General features: G+C 43.7%; 1 protein-coding gene across 2 annotated transcripts in view; it reads right to left on the reverse strand.

Annotated features, from left to right (window-relative positions):
- Window positions 1-1150: 1150 nt before the first annotated feature.
- PAX9 (paired box 9) overlaps window positions 1151-17406 on the reverse strand; it is a 70589-nt gene continuing 54333 nt past the window's right edge. The window contains exon 4 of one of the 2 annotated variants that reach the window (XM_070755412.1): window positions 1151-3820. In XM_070755412.1, the coding sequence (XP_070611513.1) occupies window positions 3566-3820 (255 nt within the window). In that variant the 3' untranslated portion in view covers window positions 1151-3565. The remainder of the gene's footprint in view (window positions 3821-17406) is intronic. The other variant, XM_070755421.1, reaches the window with a different exon arrangement.

Consider the following 17406-nt stretch of genomic DNA (forward strand, 5'->3'; position numbering starts at 1 on the left):
AGTACTTAACACTAATATCTGAAGGTTTCCAGCTGAACATCTGCCTTGTCCTATAGTCAACAGAGAAAACTTTAGGTTTAAGATGATTGATTCTATAAAGCACTACTCACTCAACACCACGGGTTACTTGTGCATGTCTAGTCTTGTTAAGATGAAGAAAATGGACATAATAGCTACAGCATGAATTGCTTAAATGTAAAGAGAAGAAACAAATTCTTGAGGGATCATTTAAGAGGCCTTCATGATGCAGCAGCTTTGCCCCACTTGTGAGAAATTCAGATTTGCAGCACTGACATTTGATGCATAGCCAAGAATTGCCCTAAGACAGGGGTAGGCAAAGTTGGCTCTTCTATGACTTGTAGACTTCAACTCCCAGAATTCCTGAGCCAATCATGCTAGCTCAGGAATTCTGGGAGTTGAAGTCCACGTGTCATAGAAGAGCCAACTTTGCCTACCCCTGCCCTAAGAGGAGTTTTGTTGGAATTACAAGAATTTCAAGAAAGCTCATTTTCAAGTGGGTTGCCAATAGCTGTAGCCCCAACTCCAGTGTAAGCCCAAAGGTTCTTTTTCAAGAGGCAACTGGATTTTCTGGGTTCTGGGCTGATGTTTCGCTTCTCAACCAAGAAGCATCTTCAACTTCTTCAAAGAAAAACGAGAAAGTCCAATTGCCTCTTGAAAAAGCACCTTTGAGCCAACCAAGACCTGGATGATTGAGAATCTCCATAGACATTCAACTTCAGAGTACTAATGAAAACAAGTATTCTTCTGAATGACACCTGCAGCTGAAGGGATTGGCAAGCCTCAGGGTAACAGTGCTTTTATTTGATTAAGGATTCCACCAAAGGGCACCACGTATTACAAGCGAAAGCATTTCCTTCAGGCCTTACAAATAAGCTGTACTTACTTTCTGGTCAAGTGATTCTAGCAGTACAGTACTTAAAAACAAAATATGAGTCTGAAAACAGTCTATTGATACCAATTACAGTTTGTGAATATTCTCTTTTCAATCTACAATTAAATGATTGCAAAATGAAAATATTTTGGAACATTTTTCAGGAAGCCTCAATATGACATCACACATTATTTCCCTTGAATTGCCTTAGAGATAGACCTTTGTTGACTTTTTAAAAATAAAAACATGATATTCTCAGAAAAGAGACAAGATCTTATCTTATTCTCCCAGCAGTATGCTTATGCGTAATATGGCCAGGAAAAAAAAACATAGATAATTTTATTAAGCAGTCTTTCAAAATCTGTATTGAGCGACGTGTTTTTACATTATTGCACTAGACTTACAAAAGTACATAATATATTAATATTTAATCATGCTAGGAGATAATGTCGATTTTCAAATCTTTCCTTCTCATGGTTATCTTCAACACACAATGGCAAGGCTTGAGCAGGCTTATTCCAACTATATTCACAACTTTATTATTGTCCAAGGAGAACAGACCATCTTGAAAAGATTATACTGGGGAAAAAAATATAAGGGAGCAATTGGAACCCAAATGACCATTTAACGCTGCTTGATAAAGGATACAGCAATGAAAAAGATGAATATTGTTAACATTATAAATAATATCTGTAGTACCACCACCAATATGTCTATGAATGAAACATGCTTATGTACAATAATGTAAACTTTACCAAAAGCCTAGTTTTGTTTTACATTCAATAAAACAGGAATGGTAGACATTTTTTTTTCTTTTTTCACTTTTCAAAATGGCCACATAACCTGGGAGGCTGGAGCTGGAATTACTGAACTCAGCTAAGCAAAGAAATTACAGTACAATTTGGTTTCACAGTGGTTACCTGCATCATAATTCACCCACTTTCTACCAAAACACCCAATGAAAGGAACTGGAAGTAAAATTCTTATTATGGATTGGCTTATTGGCTTTTTAAAAATCTCTCCCACAATTTCACATTAAAGAGAGGGGATAACTTTCCATTTTGTTTAGTCCCCCCCCCCTCTGTGTCTTTTTCATGTCAGTGATGCTACAGTATTACAAATGTAGATGATTAGGTACCATATGGAAAATATTTTCTCTATACAGTATAGCCAGAAAAATCCATCATTTGCCACTAAAATAAATGGGTTGATATACTAGTAAGTAAGTAGGATGCTTACAGTAAGGAAGAAAAAAAGGGAACATTTGCTCCTCCTATAATTTATTGTATGTCTTGAAAGGCTGTGCCAAAGACTCTACCCAAGAGGATAGAATGGGTGATTGTGGCATAATTTATGTTGCTTATTTTTATTTATTACATGTATTATTATTTTTAGCAGCAGTTTTCATTGAATACTAGTGCCTTCACAAGCAAAAGGCATCCTTTCATTTGTGAAAGAGTGAGAGAAACTTTCTGAATTCAACCCACTGCGAATATAGAGTTATAGGTAGTCCTCATTTAGCAACTGCCTTGTTTAGAACTGTTCATTGTTACTACAGTGATTTTTTAAAAAGATAACTTTGCATCCAATCCTCACATTTATAACCTTTGCAGATCTGTAAACAAAGGAAAGCTGATCATTAGCACAGTTGCAATTTCCTTTAGCAACCACTTCACCTAAGAACCCAGTTGCCACTCCCAATTGTGTTCACTAAATGAGCACCACTTGTACTCGTTTTAGGTTCTTTGCTGGGGGAAAAACCAAATACTTTTCATTAAACCCAAGTGCTTTCAGGAGCTTTCATACTATGCTGCAAACATAGAATTATCCAAACTTGAACCATGAAGGCAAACGACATCACACAGAAGAAGAAACAGCAAATTGCTTGGAAATCCTTTCCCATTTTGGCAAACTCTGGATGAACAGGGAATGCAATTCATGGAATTCCCACTGAATGTTATGGAAGTGCAATCCTAAGACTACTGAAGGATGCTAAAGTGGGAAAAGCATGTCTAATGTGTCACCACTTAACAACAAAAAGAAAAACAGAAGTCGGTTGACTGGTGGAAATGCAGATGATAACCAAGTCCATATTTACAAAGAGAAAACAAAAAACATTATTGTCTTTGTGATCACAATAAAATACAGGATAAATAACAGAGCCATGTATTCATTTGGTTCTATAATTTGTTGCTATAAAACACAAGCCATTAGCCATGATGACTATTCATCCGTCCATACTTTTTTCCCATAAGAACTATTTTCTTTTTTTCTTTTTGGTCCAGAAGTCAATTTCTATTTGATTGCAGTTGTTGATCTATTGGGTTTCTTTGAATGATTTCTCACAAATATGAAACAATTGCACATTTGAAAAAGTCCTGTAGCTTTAAAATAAATATGTGTGGTTTTACCAATGAAACAGTCACACAAGCCCTTTGAGGGTAGTCAAATCTTCTTTATGCAGTGCAGAGGGAGACAACACATTTATCCCTTCCTTATGTTATTTACACTTACCAAACCGCAGTTATTATTTGTTTTTTAAGCACGAAAATCATGGAAAAATAGTTCCAGCTCATTGAGTCAGTCTGTGAAGAAGAATTATGGGAGTTAAAAAAAAAGAAAGGACACTGAACTGGACTGGATCGGACCAGATGTCCTGCCGTGTTTCCAATATCAGAGTGCAGAGGCAGTGATGGAGTGACTACTTTCTCTGGCTGCTTGCATGCCCTTGAAAGCCAGGGAAGCCGGAATATCACAGTTGTGGGGTGAAAGAGGAGTGCCCCCAGCATGCTGCCAGCCGTGACTACCTACGTAACCAGAAGGAGCAGCACTGTACGCCATATAAGGAGACACCTGGGCTGCTGCGGGATAAGGTGCCATTGTTGGTGCAGAGACAAAGCTTCCGACGGTTGGAAGGCAGCTTGGTGCCTAGAAAACAACAAGAAGAAAAGAGGTGACCATTGTGGTTGGAAAAGAAAAGAAGAACGAAGCACCTAAAAAGTCTTCATTAATATAAAACTGATTTCAGATATGACATATTCAGCTCTCCAAGGTAAAACCATTCATGGCACCGGGCCAGAATATCTCAGGGACCGCCTTCTGCCGCACGAACCCCAGCGACCAGTTAGGTCCCACAGAGTGGGTCTTTTCCGGGTCCCGTCAACCAAACAATGTCGCTTGGCGGGACCCAGAGGAAGAGCCTTCTCTGTGGCGGCCCCAACCCTCTGGAACCAACTTCCCCCAGAGATTAGAATTGCCCCCACCCTCCTTGCCTTTCGTAAGCTACTTAAAACCCACCTCTGCCACTAGGCATGGGGGAACTAAGATACACTTTCCCCCTAGGCCTTCACAATTTTAAGTATGGTATGTTTGTATGTATGATTGGTTTTTATAATAATGGGTTTTTAACTGTTTTTTAGTATTGGATTTTGTTGTACTATTTTACTGCTGTTGTTAGCCGCCCCGAGTCTGCGGAGAGGGGCGGCATACAAATCAAATAAATAAATGAATGAATGAATGAATGAATGAATGAATGAATGAATAAATAAATAATAATAACGGGGAAGAGCCAAGATACAGTAAGGTCAAAAACTTACCTTACTGTACTTTCAAGTCAATCTTGGCTCCTCTAGACATGTCTCTGCATTTTTCTTGGCAAGATTTCAGAAGAATCTTGTCCCTGCCTTCTTCCCAGGACTGAGAAGGAGTGACTGGGCCAAGGTCACTCAGCAAGATTCATGCCTAAAGTGGCAGAACTCATACTCTTCCCATTTCTAACCCAGTGCCTTAACTATCAGAAGTGCATTTGCGGAAGCTAGCCTGTTTGTGCCCAAGCAGCAAACCAGTCCAGCCAGCCCACCAACCCAACCAGCCAGCCAGCCAGCCACAGACCAGTAGAAATGGAGTTGAAGTCTTCAATGAAACACAGCAGCAGTAGAAAGTTGTGGAAAAATATATTTACTTCTTTATACTACTACTACTACTACTACTTATCCTACTACTACTATCTATACTATACATACAATAAACTAGTCTCTTACTAGTACCTTGCTACAACTATCTTAGTTCAATAACTCACAGGAACCAACTTATACAGCATCACCGCTTCTTCAAAGCATACTTCCACGAACAGCAACAGCACACAGCTTACAGCAAACAGACAGAGACAGAGAGAAAGAGCAGGGAGCTCTTGTCTAGTTAAATACCTTTCACATAATTGCTAGGTTGCTGCACCCTCAACTGCTTCTGAATGACTAAGCATTACCTGAGGCCTACTTTCTGCATTACGCTATTACCTAGGGATTTTTAATTTCTGACATTAACTGCTACACCAATGTGGCTCTTTGGGTTCATCAAGTGTCCCCCAAATGTAACTGGGTCAAATTTTTCATACCAGATTTTTATTGGGGGGGAGAAACCTTTTTAAGAGTCAAGCTTAATAGTTTATACATGGCAAATCTTAAGAAATCTATATTATTCCTGAAAACCTCTCAAAATCACCTGAGTTCTTCAGGTCTTTGGTGGTCCAAAGTAGCTATTTTGCATGTGTTTTTAAAGTATTTTTATGTGAACTACAGATAGCAATAGCATTTAGAATTTAGATTTCTATACCGCTTCATAGTGCTTTTACAGCCCTCAGAACTGCAGAAGAAAACAATTGCTGCCAACCTGCCTTCCATTGAGGACCTGTACTGCACGAGTCAAAAAGAGGGCAGTGAAAATATTTACTGATCCCTAGTATCCTGGACATAAACTGTTTCAACTGCTACCCTCAAAATGTTGCTATAGAACACTGCATACCAAGACAATTAGACACAAGAGCAGTTTTTTCCCAAATGCCATCTGCTAAACAAATAATTCCCTCAATACTATTTACCAAGTCTGCACTACTATTCCTATTAGTTTTTTCTCATCATTCCTACCACACAGTTCCTCCAACTTATGACTGTATGACTGTAACTTGTTGCTTGTATCCTTAAGATTTTTATTAATATTGATTGTTTCCCCATTGCTTAGTTGACCCCTATGACAATCATTAAGTGTTGTACCTCATGATTCTTGACCGATGTATATTTTCTTTTATGTACACTGAGAGCATATGCACAAAAAACAAATTCCTTGTTTGTCCAATCACACTTGGCCAAGAAAGAATTCTATTCTATTCCATTCCATTCCATTCTATTCTATTCCATTTTCTCTAAGCGATTTCCCAAATCAGTGTATTGCCCCCAACAACCTGGGTCCTCATTTTACCCACCTCGCAAGGATGGAAGTCTGAGTAAACCTTGAGACGATGGTAAGATTTGAACTGCTGAACTACAGCTAACAGTTTGCTGAAGTAGCTTGCAGTGCTGCACTCTAACCACTGCACCACCCTGCCTCAGATGAGGATCTATGGATTTCAATTGCTAACTCCCTGATATTAGAGGATGTCTTCTTTTATCCTCTTTCGTAAATTGAAATAAATACTTTCTGATAAATTAACTTTTCATGATACTTTTTTCTTTCTTTCTTAAACTCCCTGTACAACCAACTTATTATGTAGCCCTCTATCCAAGTAATTCTGGCACACCTGCACCAGAACTTCCCAGGTGAATTGCAGAATGTCTCATCAAAACTAACACAATTATTCTGGCAGCCACAGCTGGGTAACGGTTATTACTATCCCCTTACCTTATTGTGCCAGGTTAAGAACCTTTGTATATTACAGAGCTTCTCCTTTGCCAATTCAACAGATCCTGGCTATGGGAAACTGGTTGCATTCCAGTAAACACTAGTGGGAAAGGCCAAAGGGAAAAAAAACCCTCAACAACAATGCATCTCAGATTTTAAAATGTTTCTTTTCCAGATTCTTTTAAACAGGGCATACCATACTCAAAGGCCTGATTAGCATTGCTTGTGAAAACAATATAGGCCTGTGCTTTCAGAATTTCCCGAAGAATGGCCATAAAACTGCCAGATTGAAATTGACAGTATGAAAACCTTGTGGCTGCTGGATGCTATAACTGAAGACCAGGGGATACAGAGATACCTCTCAAATAACAGCAGAGGTACTGGTAGACATTTGGGGCGACCCATGAGAGACCGGGGGTGTCGTGGAGGTGAGAAAGCTGATAACAACGACAGTGGCAAAGAGAAAACCTGGGACGACAGAGGACAGAGTTTATACTCAGGACTGTTTGTCCTACTAATAACATCATACATCCCTCAGACTCACCTTTTTAGACTGGATGATATCTATATGAACTTGGCTTAATTGATTAATTAACTGACCAGTTGAAATATCTTCTACCTATATATTTATTTTTATTACTTATATTTATCTATATTTTTAATAATTAATATTTTAATAATATGAACTATTAGTTTTATATTAACTCTTTTTAATTAAATTATTGTGGGGATTTTTAAGTGGATGGGAGGATGGTAGTGATGGCATGAATGAATGGGACTATTTTAGTAATTATTGGAATGAATGGAATACTGTGAATGAAAATGAATGGGAGGGGAGTGATAGATGGAATGGAGTGGGTGAGAGGGATTATAATATGTATGGAATGAATGAATATGACATGAATGGAATTTTTGGCACACCTGACGCTGGAGGGGCAGGAGGGGAGGGGACACTTATCTCTGGGGTGGCAGAGGGTCAAAATATCCCAGTCTTGCTGGGGAGAGGCAGGTATGGCGGAAGCCATGGAGCTAGCCGTTCCAGGGGAAGGAGGAATCGCTGCTTAGTAGCGATCCCTTCTTCAGGCTCCATGAGCTTAACTCAAAGCACTGGTGATGAGTGTAATTCTGGCCCTGGGCTCAAGTTGTTGCTACTCAATGCCAGGTCGGTGGTAAATAAAGCTCTCCTCATCCGGGATCTGATCCTGGATGAGGAGGCCGACCTGGCTTGTGTGACCGAAACCTGGCTGGGCCCAGAGGGAGGAGTTCCTCTCTCTGAAATTTGCCCAGCTGGGTTTCGGGTATGGCACCAACCTCGACCCCAGGGAAGGGGGGGAGGAGTGGCTATTGTAGCCAGGGAGAGTCTTGGCCTGCGTAGGCTCATTGCTCCAGAGGTTGCGGGTTGCGAGTCCCTCCTGGTGAAGTTGGACTTAGGGGTTCAGGTGGGCTTGTTACTCACGTACCTGCCTCCCAGCTGCGTGTCAACAGCCCTGCCTGTGCTGCTCGAGGAGGTGGCCGGGCTGGCGGTGGAGTTCCCCGGACTTATCGTCCTGGGGGACTTCAATCTGCCGTCGCTCGGCGGTTCCTCTGGACTGGCACAGGAGTTCATGGCCACCATGACAGCCATGGACCTGACTCAAGTAGTTCAGGGTCCGACTCACGAGGGTGGGCACGCACCCGATATGATATTCCTCTCTGAGCAACTGAGTAATGATCTGAGATTAAGGGGCTTAGAAGTGCTGCCTTTGTCGTGGTCAGATCATTTCCTACTGCGGCTTAACTTCCTGGCTCCAATCCTTCCCCGCAGGGAGGCGGAACCAATTAGGAGGTTCCGCCCCAGACGCCTGATGGATCCAGAAGGCTTCCAGATGGCGCTTGGGGTTATTCCAGATACACTTGTCCACAGTTCGGCAGAGTCTCTTGCTGAGGCCTGGAACAAGGCTGCAGGGGAGGCTCTTGACCGGATTGCGCCGTTGCGACCTCTCCGCGGCACTAGACCCCGTAGAGCTCCATGGTTCAACGAGGAGCTCCGGGTGTTGAAGCGCCAGAAGAGACGTCTGGAGAAGCGATGGAGGAAGAGTAAGTCCGAATCCGATCGAACACTTGTAAGAGCTCATATTAAGACTTACAAAGTGGCGCTCAAGGCGGCAAGATGCGCGTATCATGCCGCCTTGATTGCATCAGCGGAATCCCGCCCGGCCGCTCTGTTTAGGGTAACCCGCTCCCTTCTTAATCAGAGGGGAGTTGGGGAGCCCTTGCAGAGTAGTGCCGAGGATTTTAACACGTTTTTTCGCTGATAAAATCGCTCGGATCCGGGCCGACCTCGACTCCAATTGTGAAACAGAGTCGACTGACAATGAGTCAGTCGAGGTGACTGGGGCTAAACGTCTTTGTCCATCTGTCTGGGGGGAGTTTGACTTGGTGACACCTGATGAAGTGGACAAGGCCATTGGAGCTGTGAGTTCCGCCACCTGTTTACTGGATCCGTGTCCCTCTTGGCTGGTTTCGGCCAGTCGAGGGGTGACACGGAGCTGGGTCCAGGAGATTGTCAACGCCTCCTTGGGGAGGGGGTCCTTTCCGCCACTTTATAAGGAGGCGGTTGTGCGCCCCCTCCTCAAGAAGCCTTCCCTGGACCCAGCCGTGCTTAATAACTACCGTCCAGTCTCCAACCTTCCCTTCATGGGGAAGGTTGTCGAGAAGGTGGTGGCACTTCAACTCCAGCGGTCCTTGGATGAAGCCGATTATCTAGGTCCTCAGCAGTCTGGATTCAGGCCCGGCTACAGCACGGAAACTGCTTTGGTCGCGTTGATGGATGATCTCTGGCGGGCCCGGGACAGGGGCTTGTCCTCTGTCCTGGTGCTCCTTGACCTCTCAGCGGCTTTCGATACCATCGACCATGGTATCCTTCTGCGCCGGCTGGAGGGGTTGGGAGTGGGAGGCACTGTTCTTCAGTGGTTCTCCTCCTACCTCTCCGGTCGGTCGCAGTCGGTGTTAGTGGGGGGTCAGAGGTCGACCCCGAGGTTTCTCCCTTGTGGGGTGCCTCAGGGGTCGGTCCTCTCCCCCCTGCTATTTAATATCTACATGAAACCGCTGGGTGAGATCATCCAAGGGCATGGGGTGAGGTATCATCAATATGCCGATGATACCCAGTTGTACATCTCCACCCCATGTCCAGTCAACGAAGCAGTGGAAGTGATGTGCCGGTGCCTGGAGGCTGTTGGGGCCTGGATGGGTGTCAACAAACTCAAACTCAACCCAGACAAGACGGAGTGGCTGTGGGTCTTGCCTCCCAAGGACAATTCTATCTGTCCGTCCATTACCCTGGGGGGGGAATTATTGACCCCCTCAGAGAGGGTCCGCAACTTGGGCGTCCTCCTCGATCCACAGCTCACATTAGAAAAACACCTTTCAGCTGTGGCGAGGGGGGCGTTTGCCCAGGTTCGCCTGGTGCGCCAGTTGCGGCCCTATTTGGACCGGGAGTCATTGCTCACAGTCACTCATGCCCTCATCACCTCGAGGCTCGACTACTGTAACGCTCTCTACATGGGGCTACCTTTGAAAAGTGTTCGGAAACTTCAGACCGTGCAGAATGCAGCTGCGAGAGCAATTATGGGCTTCTCCAAGTATGCCCATATCACTCCAACACTCCGCAGTCTGCATTGGCTGCCGATCAGTTTCCGGTCACAATTCAAAGTGTTGGTTATGACCTATAAAGCCCTTCATGGCACCGGACCAGAATATCTTCGGGACCGCCTCCTGCCGCACGAATCCCAGCGACCGGTTAGGTCCCACAGAGTTGGCCTTCTCCGGGTCCCGTCGACTAAACAATGTCGTCTGGCGGGACCCAGGGGAAGAGCCTTCTCTGTGGGGGCCCCGACCCTCTGGAACCAGCTCCCCCCTGAGATTAGGATTGCCCCCACCCTCCCTGCCTTTCGTAAACTCCTTAAGACCCACCTTTGCCGTCAGGCATGGGGGAACTAAAACACCTCCCCCTTGCCCATGTTGTTTTGTTGATTGATTGACTGTGTGCCTGTTTTTTATATATACTGTTTTGTTTTTGTTTTTTTTATGAGATTATTAATTTCAATTGGAATCTGGATGGGTGGGCATTGGATTTGGTATTGTGTACTGTACTGTTTTTTTTATTATTGTTGTGAGCCGCCCCGAGTTTGCGGAGAGGGGCGGCATATAAATCCAATAAACCTAACCTAACCTCTGCCTTGCTCCTACAGAGCTCCATTTGACAAGCCACATTTCAATTAATGGGAGCTGAGCAAGAACACTGCCGAGCTCATTTCTTTGGAATTTGAGCTGGAGAACTTTCCAATTGCTTTTCTGCCTTCACAACTGAGCACTGCTGGGGGGGGGGGGGGGAATCCAATAGCATGAAATTTAATCCCTATAAATATTAAGATGTATATGCTGGATGAAAAAAATAAAATATCCAGAACAAGAACATTCAGGCACACACAACAACAACGACAACAACAACGAATTGTTGTGTAGCATGCATTCAAGTGAGGATGCAGGTCATTTTGCAACGGTCTGAACAATGGACCTGCTTTATTTAAACGAATTACCATTCCTTGTGAATTCTACAAAAAATATACCTAAGGCTGCTTCTTTACACAAAGCTAGTGGAGACTGCTAAAGCTCCAGCTCCCAACACTTGTTATTCTATCCAGCAAGCCCAACAAGAATTAATAATAGCCCTACAATTTTTTTAAAATCCTCACCTCATGGGCTTTGAATGAAACAGGCCCATTCAGTCACTGAGGTGGTACCAGAACTACAGTTCTGCCTGCAGCTGCTGCTGCCTCAATCAGACTTACAGCCCATGGGCTGCTCCTGAAATTTTCTCTTAAGACAACAAAGCCTTGTTCCATTGGGCCTTTTTAAAAAGATGCCTGAATGACAGAGGTAGTTTGCTATGCAGGGTATGTGGGTGCTTTTTAAAAACTTGCATGCACTTCGCTCCATCTAAATAATACTAAATCCCTCTCTAATCGCCAGGGCTGACATCTTGTGCCTGAGGCGAGGCAAAAAATGTTGCCCCCTCCCACCTCATTCAAAATGCAGAAGCAACTGTTTGTACCTTACTTCAGCTCTTGAATGGGAGAACACACACATACGCAGGCACTAATTCGGAGCTGGAGGGTAGATCGTAGGCAGAGGGGGAATGGCAGAAGGGTTGTGAAAGAACGGCTGGAGGCCTCTTCTGCAATCCACCTGAGACAGTTGGCTCATTCTGCCAGACAGGAGGGCTGGATCTGGCAGTCACAACTTTGCTATTATTACTATTATTATTATTATTATTATTATTATTATTATTATTATTATTATTATTATTATTATTTATTAGATTTGTATGTCGCCCCTCTCCGAAGACTCGGGGCGGCTCACAACAGTAACAAAAGACAGTATAATAATGAAACAAATCTAATAATAAAATTACATTAAAAAACCGCAACAATTAGAAACCATACAACACATACATACCAAACATAAAATATAAGAAAGACTGGGGGAGACGTCTTAGTTCCCCCATGCCTGGCGATATAGGTGGGTCTTGAGTAACTTGCAAAAGACAAGGAGGGTAGGGGCCGTTCTAATCTCTGGGGGGAGTTGATTCCAGAGGGCCAAGGCCGCCACAGAGAAGGCTCTTCCCCTGGGGCCCGCCAAATGACATTGTTTGGTCGACGGGACTCTGTGAGACCTTATCGACCGCTGGGATTTGTGCGGTAGAAGGCGGTTCTGGAGGTATTCTGGTCCAATGCCATGAAGGGCTTTAAAGGTCATTACCAACACTTTGAATTGTGACCGGAAACCTATCGGCAGCCAGTGCAGGCCACGGAGTGTTGTAGAAACATGGGCAAATCTAGGAAGCCGCATGATGGCTCTCGCGGCCACATTCTGCACGATCTGAAGTTTCCGAACACTTTTCAAAGGTAGCCCCATGTAGAGAGCATTGCAGTAATAGAACCTCGAGGTGATAAGGGCATGAGCGACTGTGAGCAATGACTCCCTGTTCCACCTCAGGCATATTTTATGGACACCCCTCTCACAAGTACGACTTCTAAAACAGTGTTTCCTAACCTTGGCAACTTGAAGATATCTGGACTTCAACTCCCAGAATTCCCCAGCCAGCATTTGAAGTCCAGATATCTTCAAGTTGCCATGGTTGGGAAACACTGTTCTAAAATGTTGCTAAGGCAAGGTATAAACTGGGAGAGACAAAGGATAAAAATGGTCTACACCAGTGATGGGGAACCTATGGCATGGATGCCACAGATAGCAAGGGCAGCCATATCTACTGGCACACTAGCCGTTTATTTATTTTATTTATTTATTAGATTTGTATGCCGCCCCTCTCCGTAGACTCGGGGCAGCTAACAACAATAATAAAACAGCATATGACAATTTTTTTTATTTATTTTTTATTTATTAGATTTGTATGCCGCCCCTCTCCAAAGACTCGGGGCGGCTCACAACAGCAATAAAAACAATATAGCAATGGAACAAATCTAATATTAAAAAACATATAAAACCCTATCATTATTTTTAAAAAACCAAACAGCACATTCATATCAAACATAAAACAAAGTATAAAAAAGCCTGGGGGAAAGGTGTCTCAACTCCCCCATGCCTGGCGGTATAAGTGAGTCTTGAGTAGTTTACGAAAGACAGGAAGGGTGGGGGCAGTTCTAATCTCCAGGGGGAGTTGATTCCAGAGGGCCGGGGCCGCCACAGAGAAGGCTCTTCCCTTGGGGCCTCCCAAACGACATTGTTTATTTGACGGGACCCGGAGAAGGCCAACTCTGTGGGACCTTATCATTGGCTGGGATTCGTGCAGTAGCAGGCGGTTCCGGAGGTACTCTGGTCCAATGCCATGTAGGGCTTTAAAGGTCATGACCAACACTTTGAATTGTGACCGGAAACTGATCGGCAGCCAATGCAAGCCACGGAGTGTTGAAGAAATGTGGGCGAATCTTGGAAGCCCCACGATGGCTCTCGCGGCTGCGTTCTGCACGATCTGAAGTTTCTGAACACTTTTCAAAGGTAGCCCCATGTAGAAAGCATTGCAGGAATCTAATATTAAAATAATTAAGATAATTAAGTTGCCATAGCTCAGCTCCAATGTGCATGTGTGTGCCAGCCAACTGGTTTTTGGCTTGCACCAGAGGCTCTGGGAGGGTGTTTTGGACATCCAGAAAGCCTCAGAGGAATGGGGAAGGGCATTTTTACCCTCCGCCCCAGCTCCAGGGAAGTCGAGTGTACTGGGCCCACCAGAAGTTGGGAAACAGGCTGTTTCCAGCTTCCAGAGTGCCTCCAGGGGGTGAGGGAAGCTGTTTTCCCCCTGCCCAGGCATTGAGTTATGGGTGTGGGCACTCCCGCATGCGTAATAGCATATGCGTATGTTGTTTCGGCACCCAAGGAAAACAAGTTTGCCATCACTGGTCTACACACTGGCTTACATAGGGTATTAGAGTCCAACATCTCATTCAAATGACACTTTGGAGAATGGGCAAGTGCCATGGACTTAAAACTGATTCAATGGGATTCATTTTATTGGAACACTACCACTAGACTACTGCAATGCTCTCTACATGGGGCTACCTTTGAAGAGTGTTCGGAAACTTCAACTTGTCCAAAATGCAGCTGCGCGAGCAGTCTTGGGCCTTCCAAGAAATGCCCACATCTTGTCATCACTCCGTGGACTGCATTGGCTACCGATCAGTTTCCAGGCACAATTCAAAGTGTTGGTCATGACCTATAAAACCCTTCATGGCACAGGACCAGATTATCTCCGAGATCGCCTTTTGCCGCACGAATCCCAGCGACCGGTGAGGTCCCACAGAGTTGGCCTCCTTAGGATCCCGTCGACCAAATAATGTCAGCTGGCAGGTCCTAGGGGAAGAGCTTCTCTGTGGAAGCCCTGACCCTCTGGAATCAGCTCCCCCCAGCGATTTGCACTGCCCCCATCCTCCTTGCCTTCCGAAAGAGCTTAAAAACTCATCTTTGTCGCTAGGCTTGGGACTTTTAGATCTTTCTCCTGACCACTGAATGCTTAAGTATGATTGTTGAATGTTTGGTCGATAAGTTTTTCTTTTAATTGTTTTTAAATTGTAGTATTAATTGGATTTACACTATTGTCCTGTTTTTTTATGTATGCTGTGAGCCGCCCCGAGTCATCGGAGAGGGGTGGCATACAAATCCAATTTAATAAATAAATAGTCAGAAAAACATGACCTATGCTTATAATTTGGCCTACATGGGTTAACAGAGGAGTTGAATCCCATTTGTTAATGTGACAGTTTACACAAGAAGTACATTCACTTGCGAATGAAGTGAAGGGGATTAAATTCCAGAACCCTATATATATTGGGCCAATAATTCATCTAGAGAATTTCAGTTGAAGGAAATGAATACCAAAATTCGAAATCAGGAGTTGAGAGAACCCTGTGGTGTTTATGGGTTTTGAAGGTACTTAGAAGTCTTTTCTTAAGTGCTGGGCTTTCAGAAACATTTTTTTAAGTTCTGTAAATATTCTACCATAATTGAAGCCATTGTTTATAAAAGGAAACTGAATTATTGGAGATCTGTTAGTAGATGAATGGAATCTATAGTCCCTTTTTTGCCCAATATCTAAGAAGCAAAATCCACAGGGGAGACATGTTGAATTGTTTCAGCTGCTCAGAATTAATGCTTTGTAGCAGTCCAAAGAAAGTGGGACTTCAGAAGAGAGAACAGTCTTTTCCTTTTTCATGGTTTGTCTGTTTAGCAAAATGTATTTGTACAATTTTGTTGCAGCTGACTCAACAGTTACAGTGCAAAGAGCCGGCCGTGGGAGTTACCCCTCAATTATGCCAATTTAATCAAAGTAGAGAGAGGGCTCAAACCTGTAAACAGAATTAACATGAGTTAGGGTCCCCACCCATGCACATAAGCATTGTGTTAGAGGAACCAAAGGAACATCCATGTTTCTGTTGAAAACTGGGAATGACAGATTTCTGGCCATAAATTTAATGTATACATATATGTGTGGGAACCAAGATGGCACTAATAGTTCAGGAAACAGTCACTGGATGCATTCATAGTATTCATTCATTCATTCATTCATTCATTCATTCATTCATTCATTCATTCATTCATTAGATTTTTATGCCCCCCTTAGATTCAGGGCGGCTTACAACATGTTAGCAATAGCACATTTTTAACAGAGCCAGCATATTGCCCCCATAATCCAGGTCATTTTACCCACCTCGGAAGGATGGAAGGCTGAGTCAACCTTGAGCCGGTGATGAGATCTGAACCGCTGACCTACAGATGTACAGTCAGCTTCAGTGGCCTGCAGTACAGCACTCTACCTGCTGCACCACCCCGGCTAATGCCATTGTGAATGCAGCAGGTATATTTGTTCCAAAGTTCTTACCACAAGGGTCTTATAGTATAAAATTCCATGTGAAACAACCGAGTGAGAAAAGATGGCAGGAGAAAGCAACAAAAATATGTCCCAAAACATGTGAGCTGTGCAGAGAGCCTTAAAGAATTAAAATCCTAGGTTTAGAAAGATTAGAACTCGTCGCCTTAAGCACGATCTAAGCATAGCCCATAAAATCATATGCTAAAACGTTCTTCTGTCAACGACTACTTCAGCAACACACAAGCACACAACAGATACAAACATAAAGTAAACTGCTCCAAACCCGACTGCAGGAAATACAACTTTAGTAACCGAGTAGTTGATGCATGGAACTCACTACCAGACTCAAATCAAGTCCCAGTCCAATTCTCTTGATCAGAGCTCGATTTATTAATAGAACCGTGGCCATTCCGATTCTGAATACTTCCCAGAATCCCACCTGGGTTAAGGTTCATCTTATACCCCCCACACCCACAAGTTCATCACGAGAGCCAGTCCGTGTGCAGGGGTTTATCAACTTCCTCATTTTCTTCAGTTGAGGCAGAACAAAAGGTGACCTTGGCTCGGAGAAAAGAATCTTTGGTTGCATCTAGTCATTTCCCCACTGACTCCACATGACAGCTTCAGCCTGACACCTTGCACCAGAACTTGCTATGCTAGCCAAAATTTAGGACCTTCCCGTTCCGTTGGGTTTATTATTCAGAATTATCAGCATCAGATCAACCCCTGCCACTCTTCACTGTTCAGCTTTCAGGTGTAATTAGGCGTCAACAGGGGCGGGTTCCTATTACTGCCACTACCGCAGTGCAGCAATCACTACCAGGGTTGCGTCCTTTACTGTACTGGTAGCAACCCGCTACTGGGCATCAATAGAACATCTACTGGTAGATGAAGGCAGTGGATTGAATCTGCTTTTAAAGCAGCCACCACCTTACATTTTCTACAGTTAGATATCTGATGTTGGGCATTACATTTTCAGAAATCTAAGATGACAACATGGTTATATTATGGGGATCCAGCAAGTTTATCTCATAATAGAGTGATATTGCTACAGCGGAGGTAGGACACAGCTGAAAAGTAGTACAGTGTTACCTCTACAAAAGAACACCTCTACTTAAGAACTTTTCTAGATAAGAACTGGGTGTTCAAGATTTTTTTGCCTCTACTTAAGAACCCGAGCCCGGAAAAATTTCCCAGGAAATTTGAGAGCAGCACGAAGGCCCAGCCAGTTTCCTGCCATTTTTTTAAAGCCTTAAAGTTTTGGATTTTTTTGATACCCCTCACCTCACCTTCTTCCTTTGGCAGCGACTGTCCTCCTCCTCCTCTTCTTCCTCCTACTCCTCCCACCCAAATTCCAAGCTTTTATTTCTTTCCTAGTGGGTTTGCACACATTATTTGCTTTTACATTGTTTCCTATGGG

Source organism: Erythrolamprus reginae, chromosome 1 (assembly GCF_031021105.1).
Source record: "Erythrolamprus reginae isolate rEryReg1 chromosome 1, rEryReg1.hap1, whole genome shotgun sequence".
Classification (NCBI taxonomy): domain Eukaryota; kingdom Metazoa; phylum Chordata; class Lepidosauria; order Squamata; family Dipsadidae; genus Erythrolamprus; species Erythrolamprus reginae.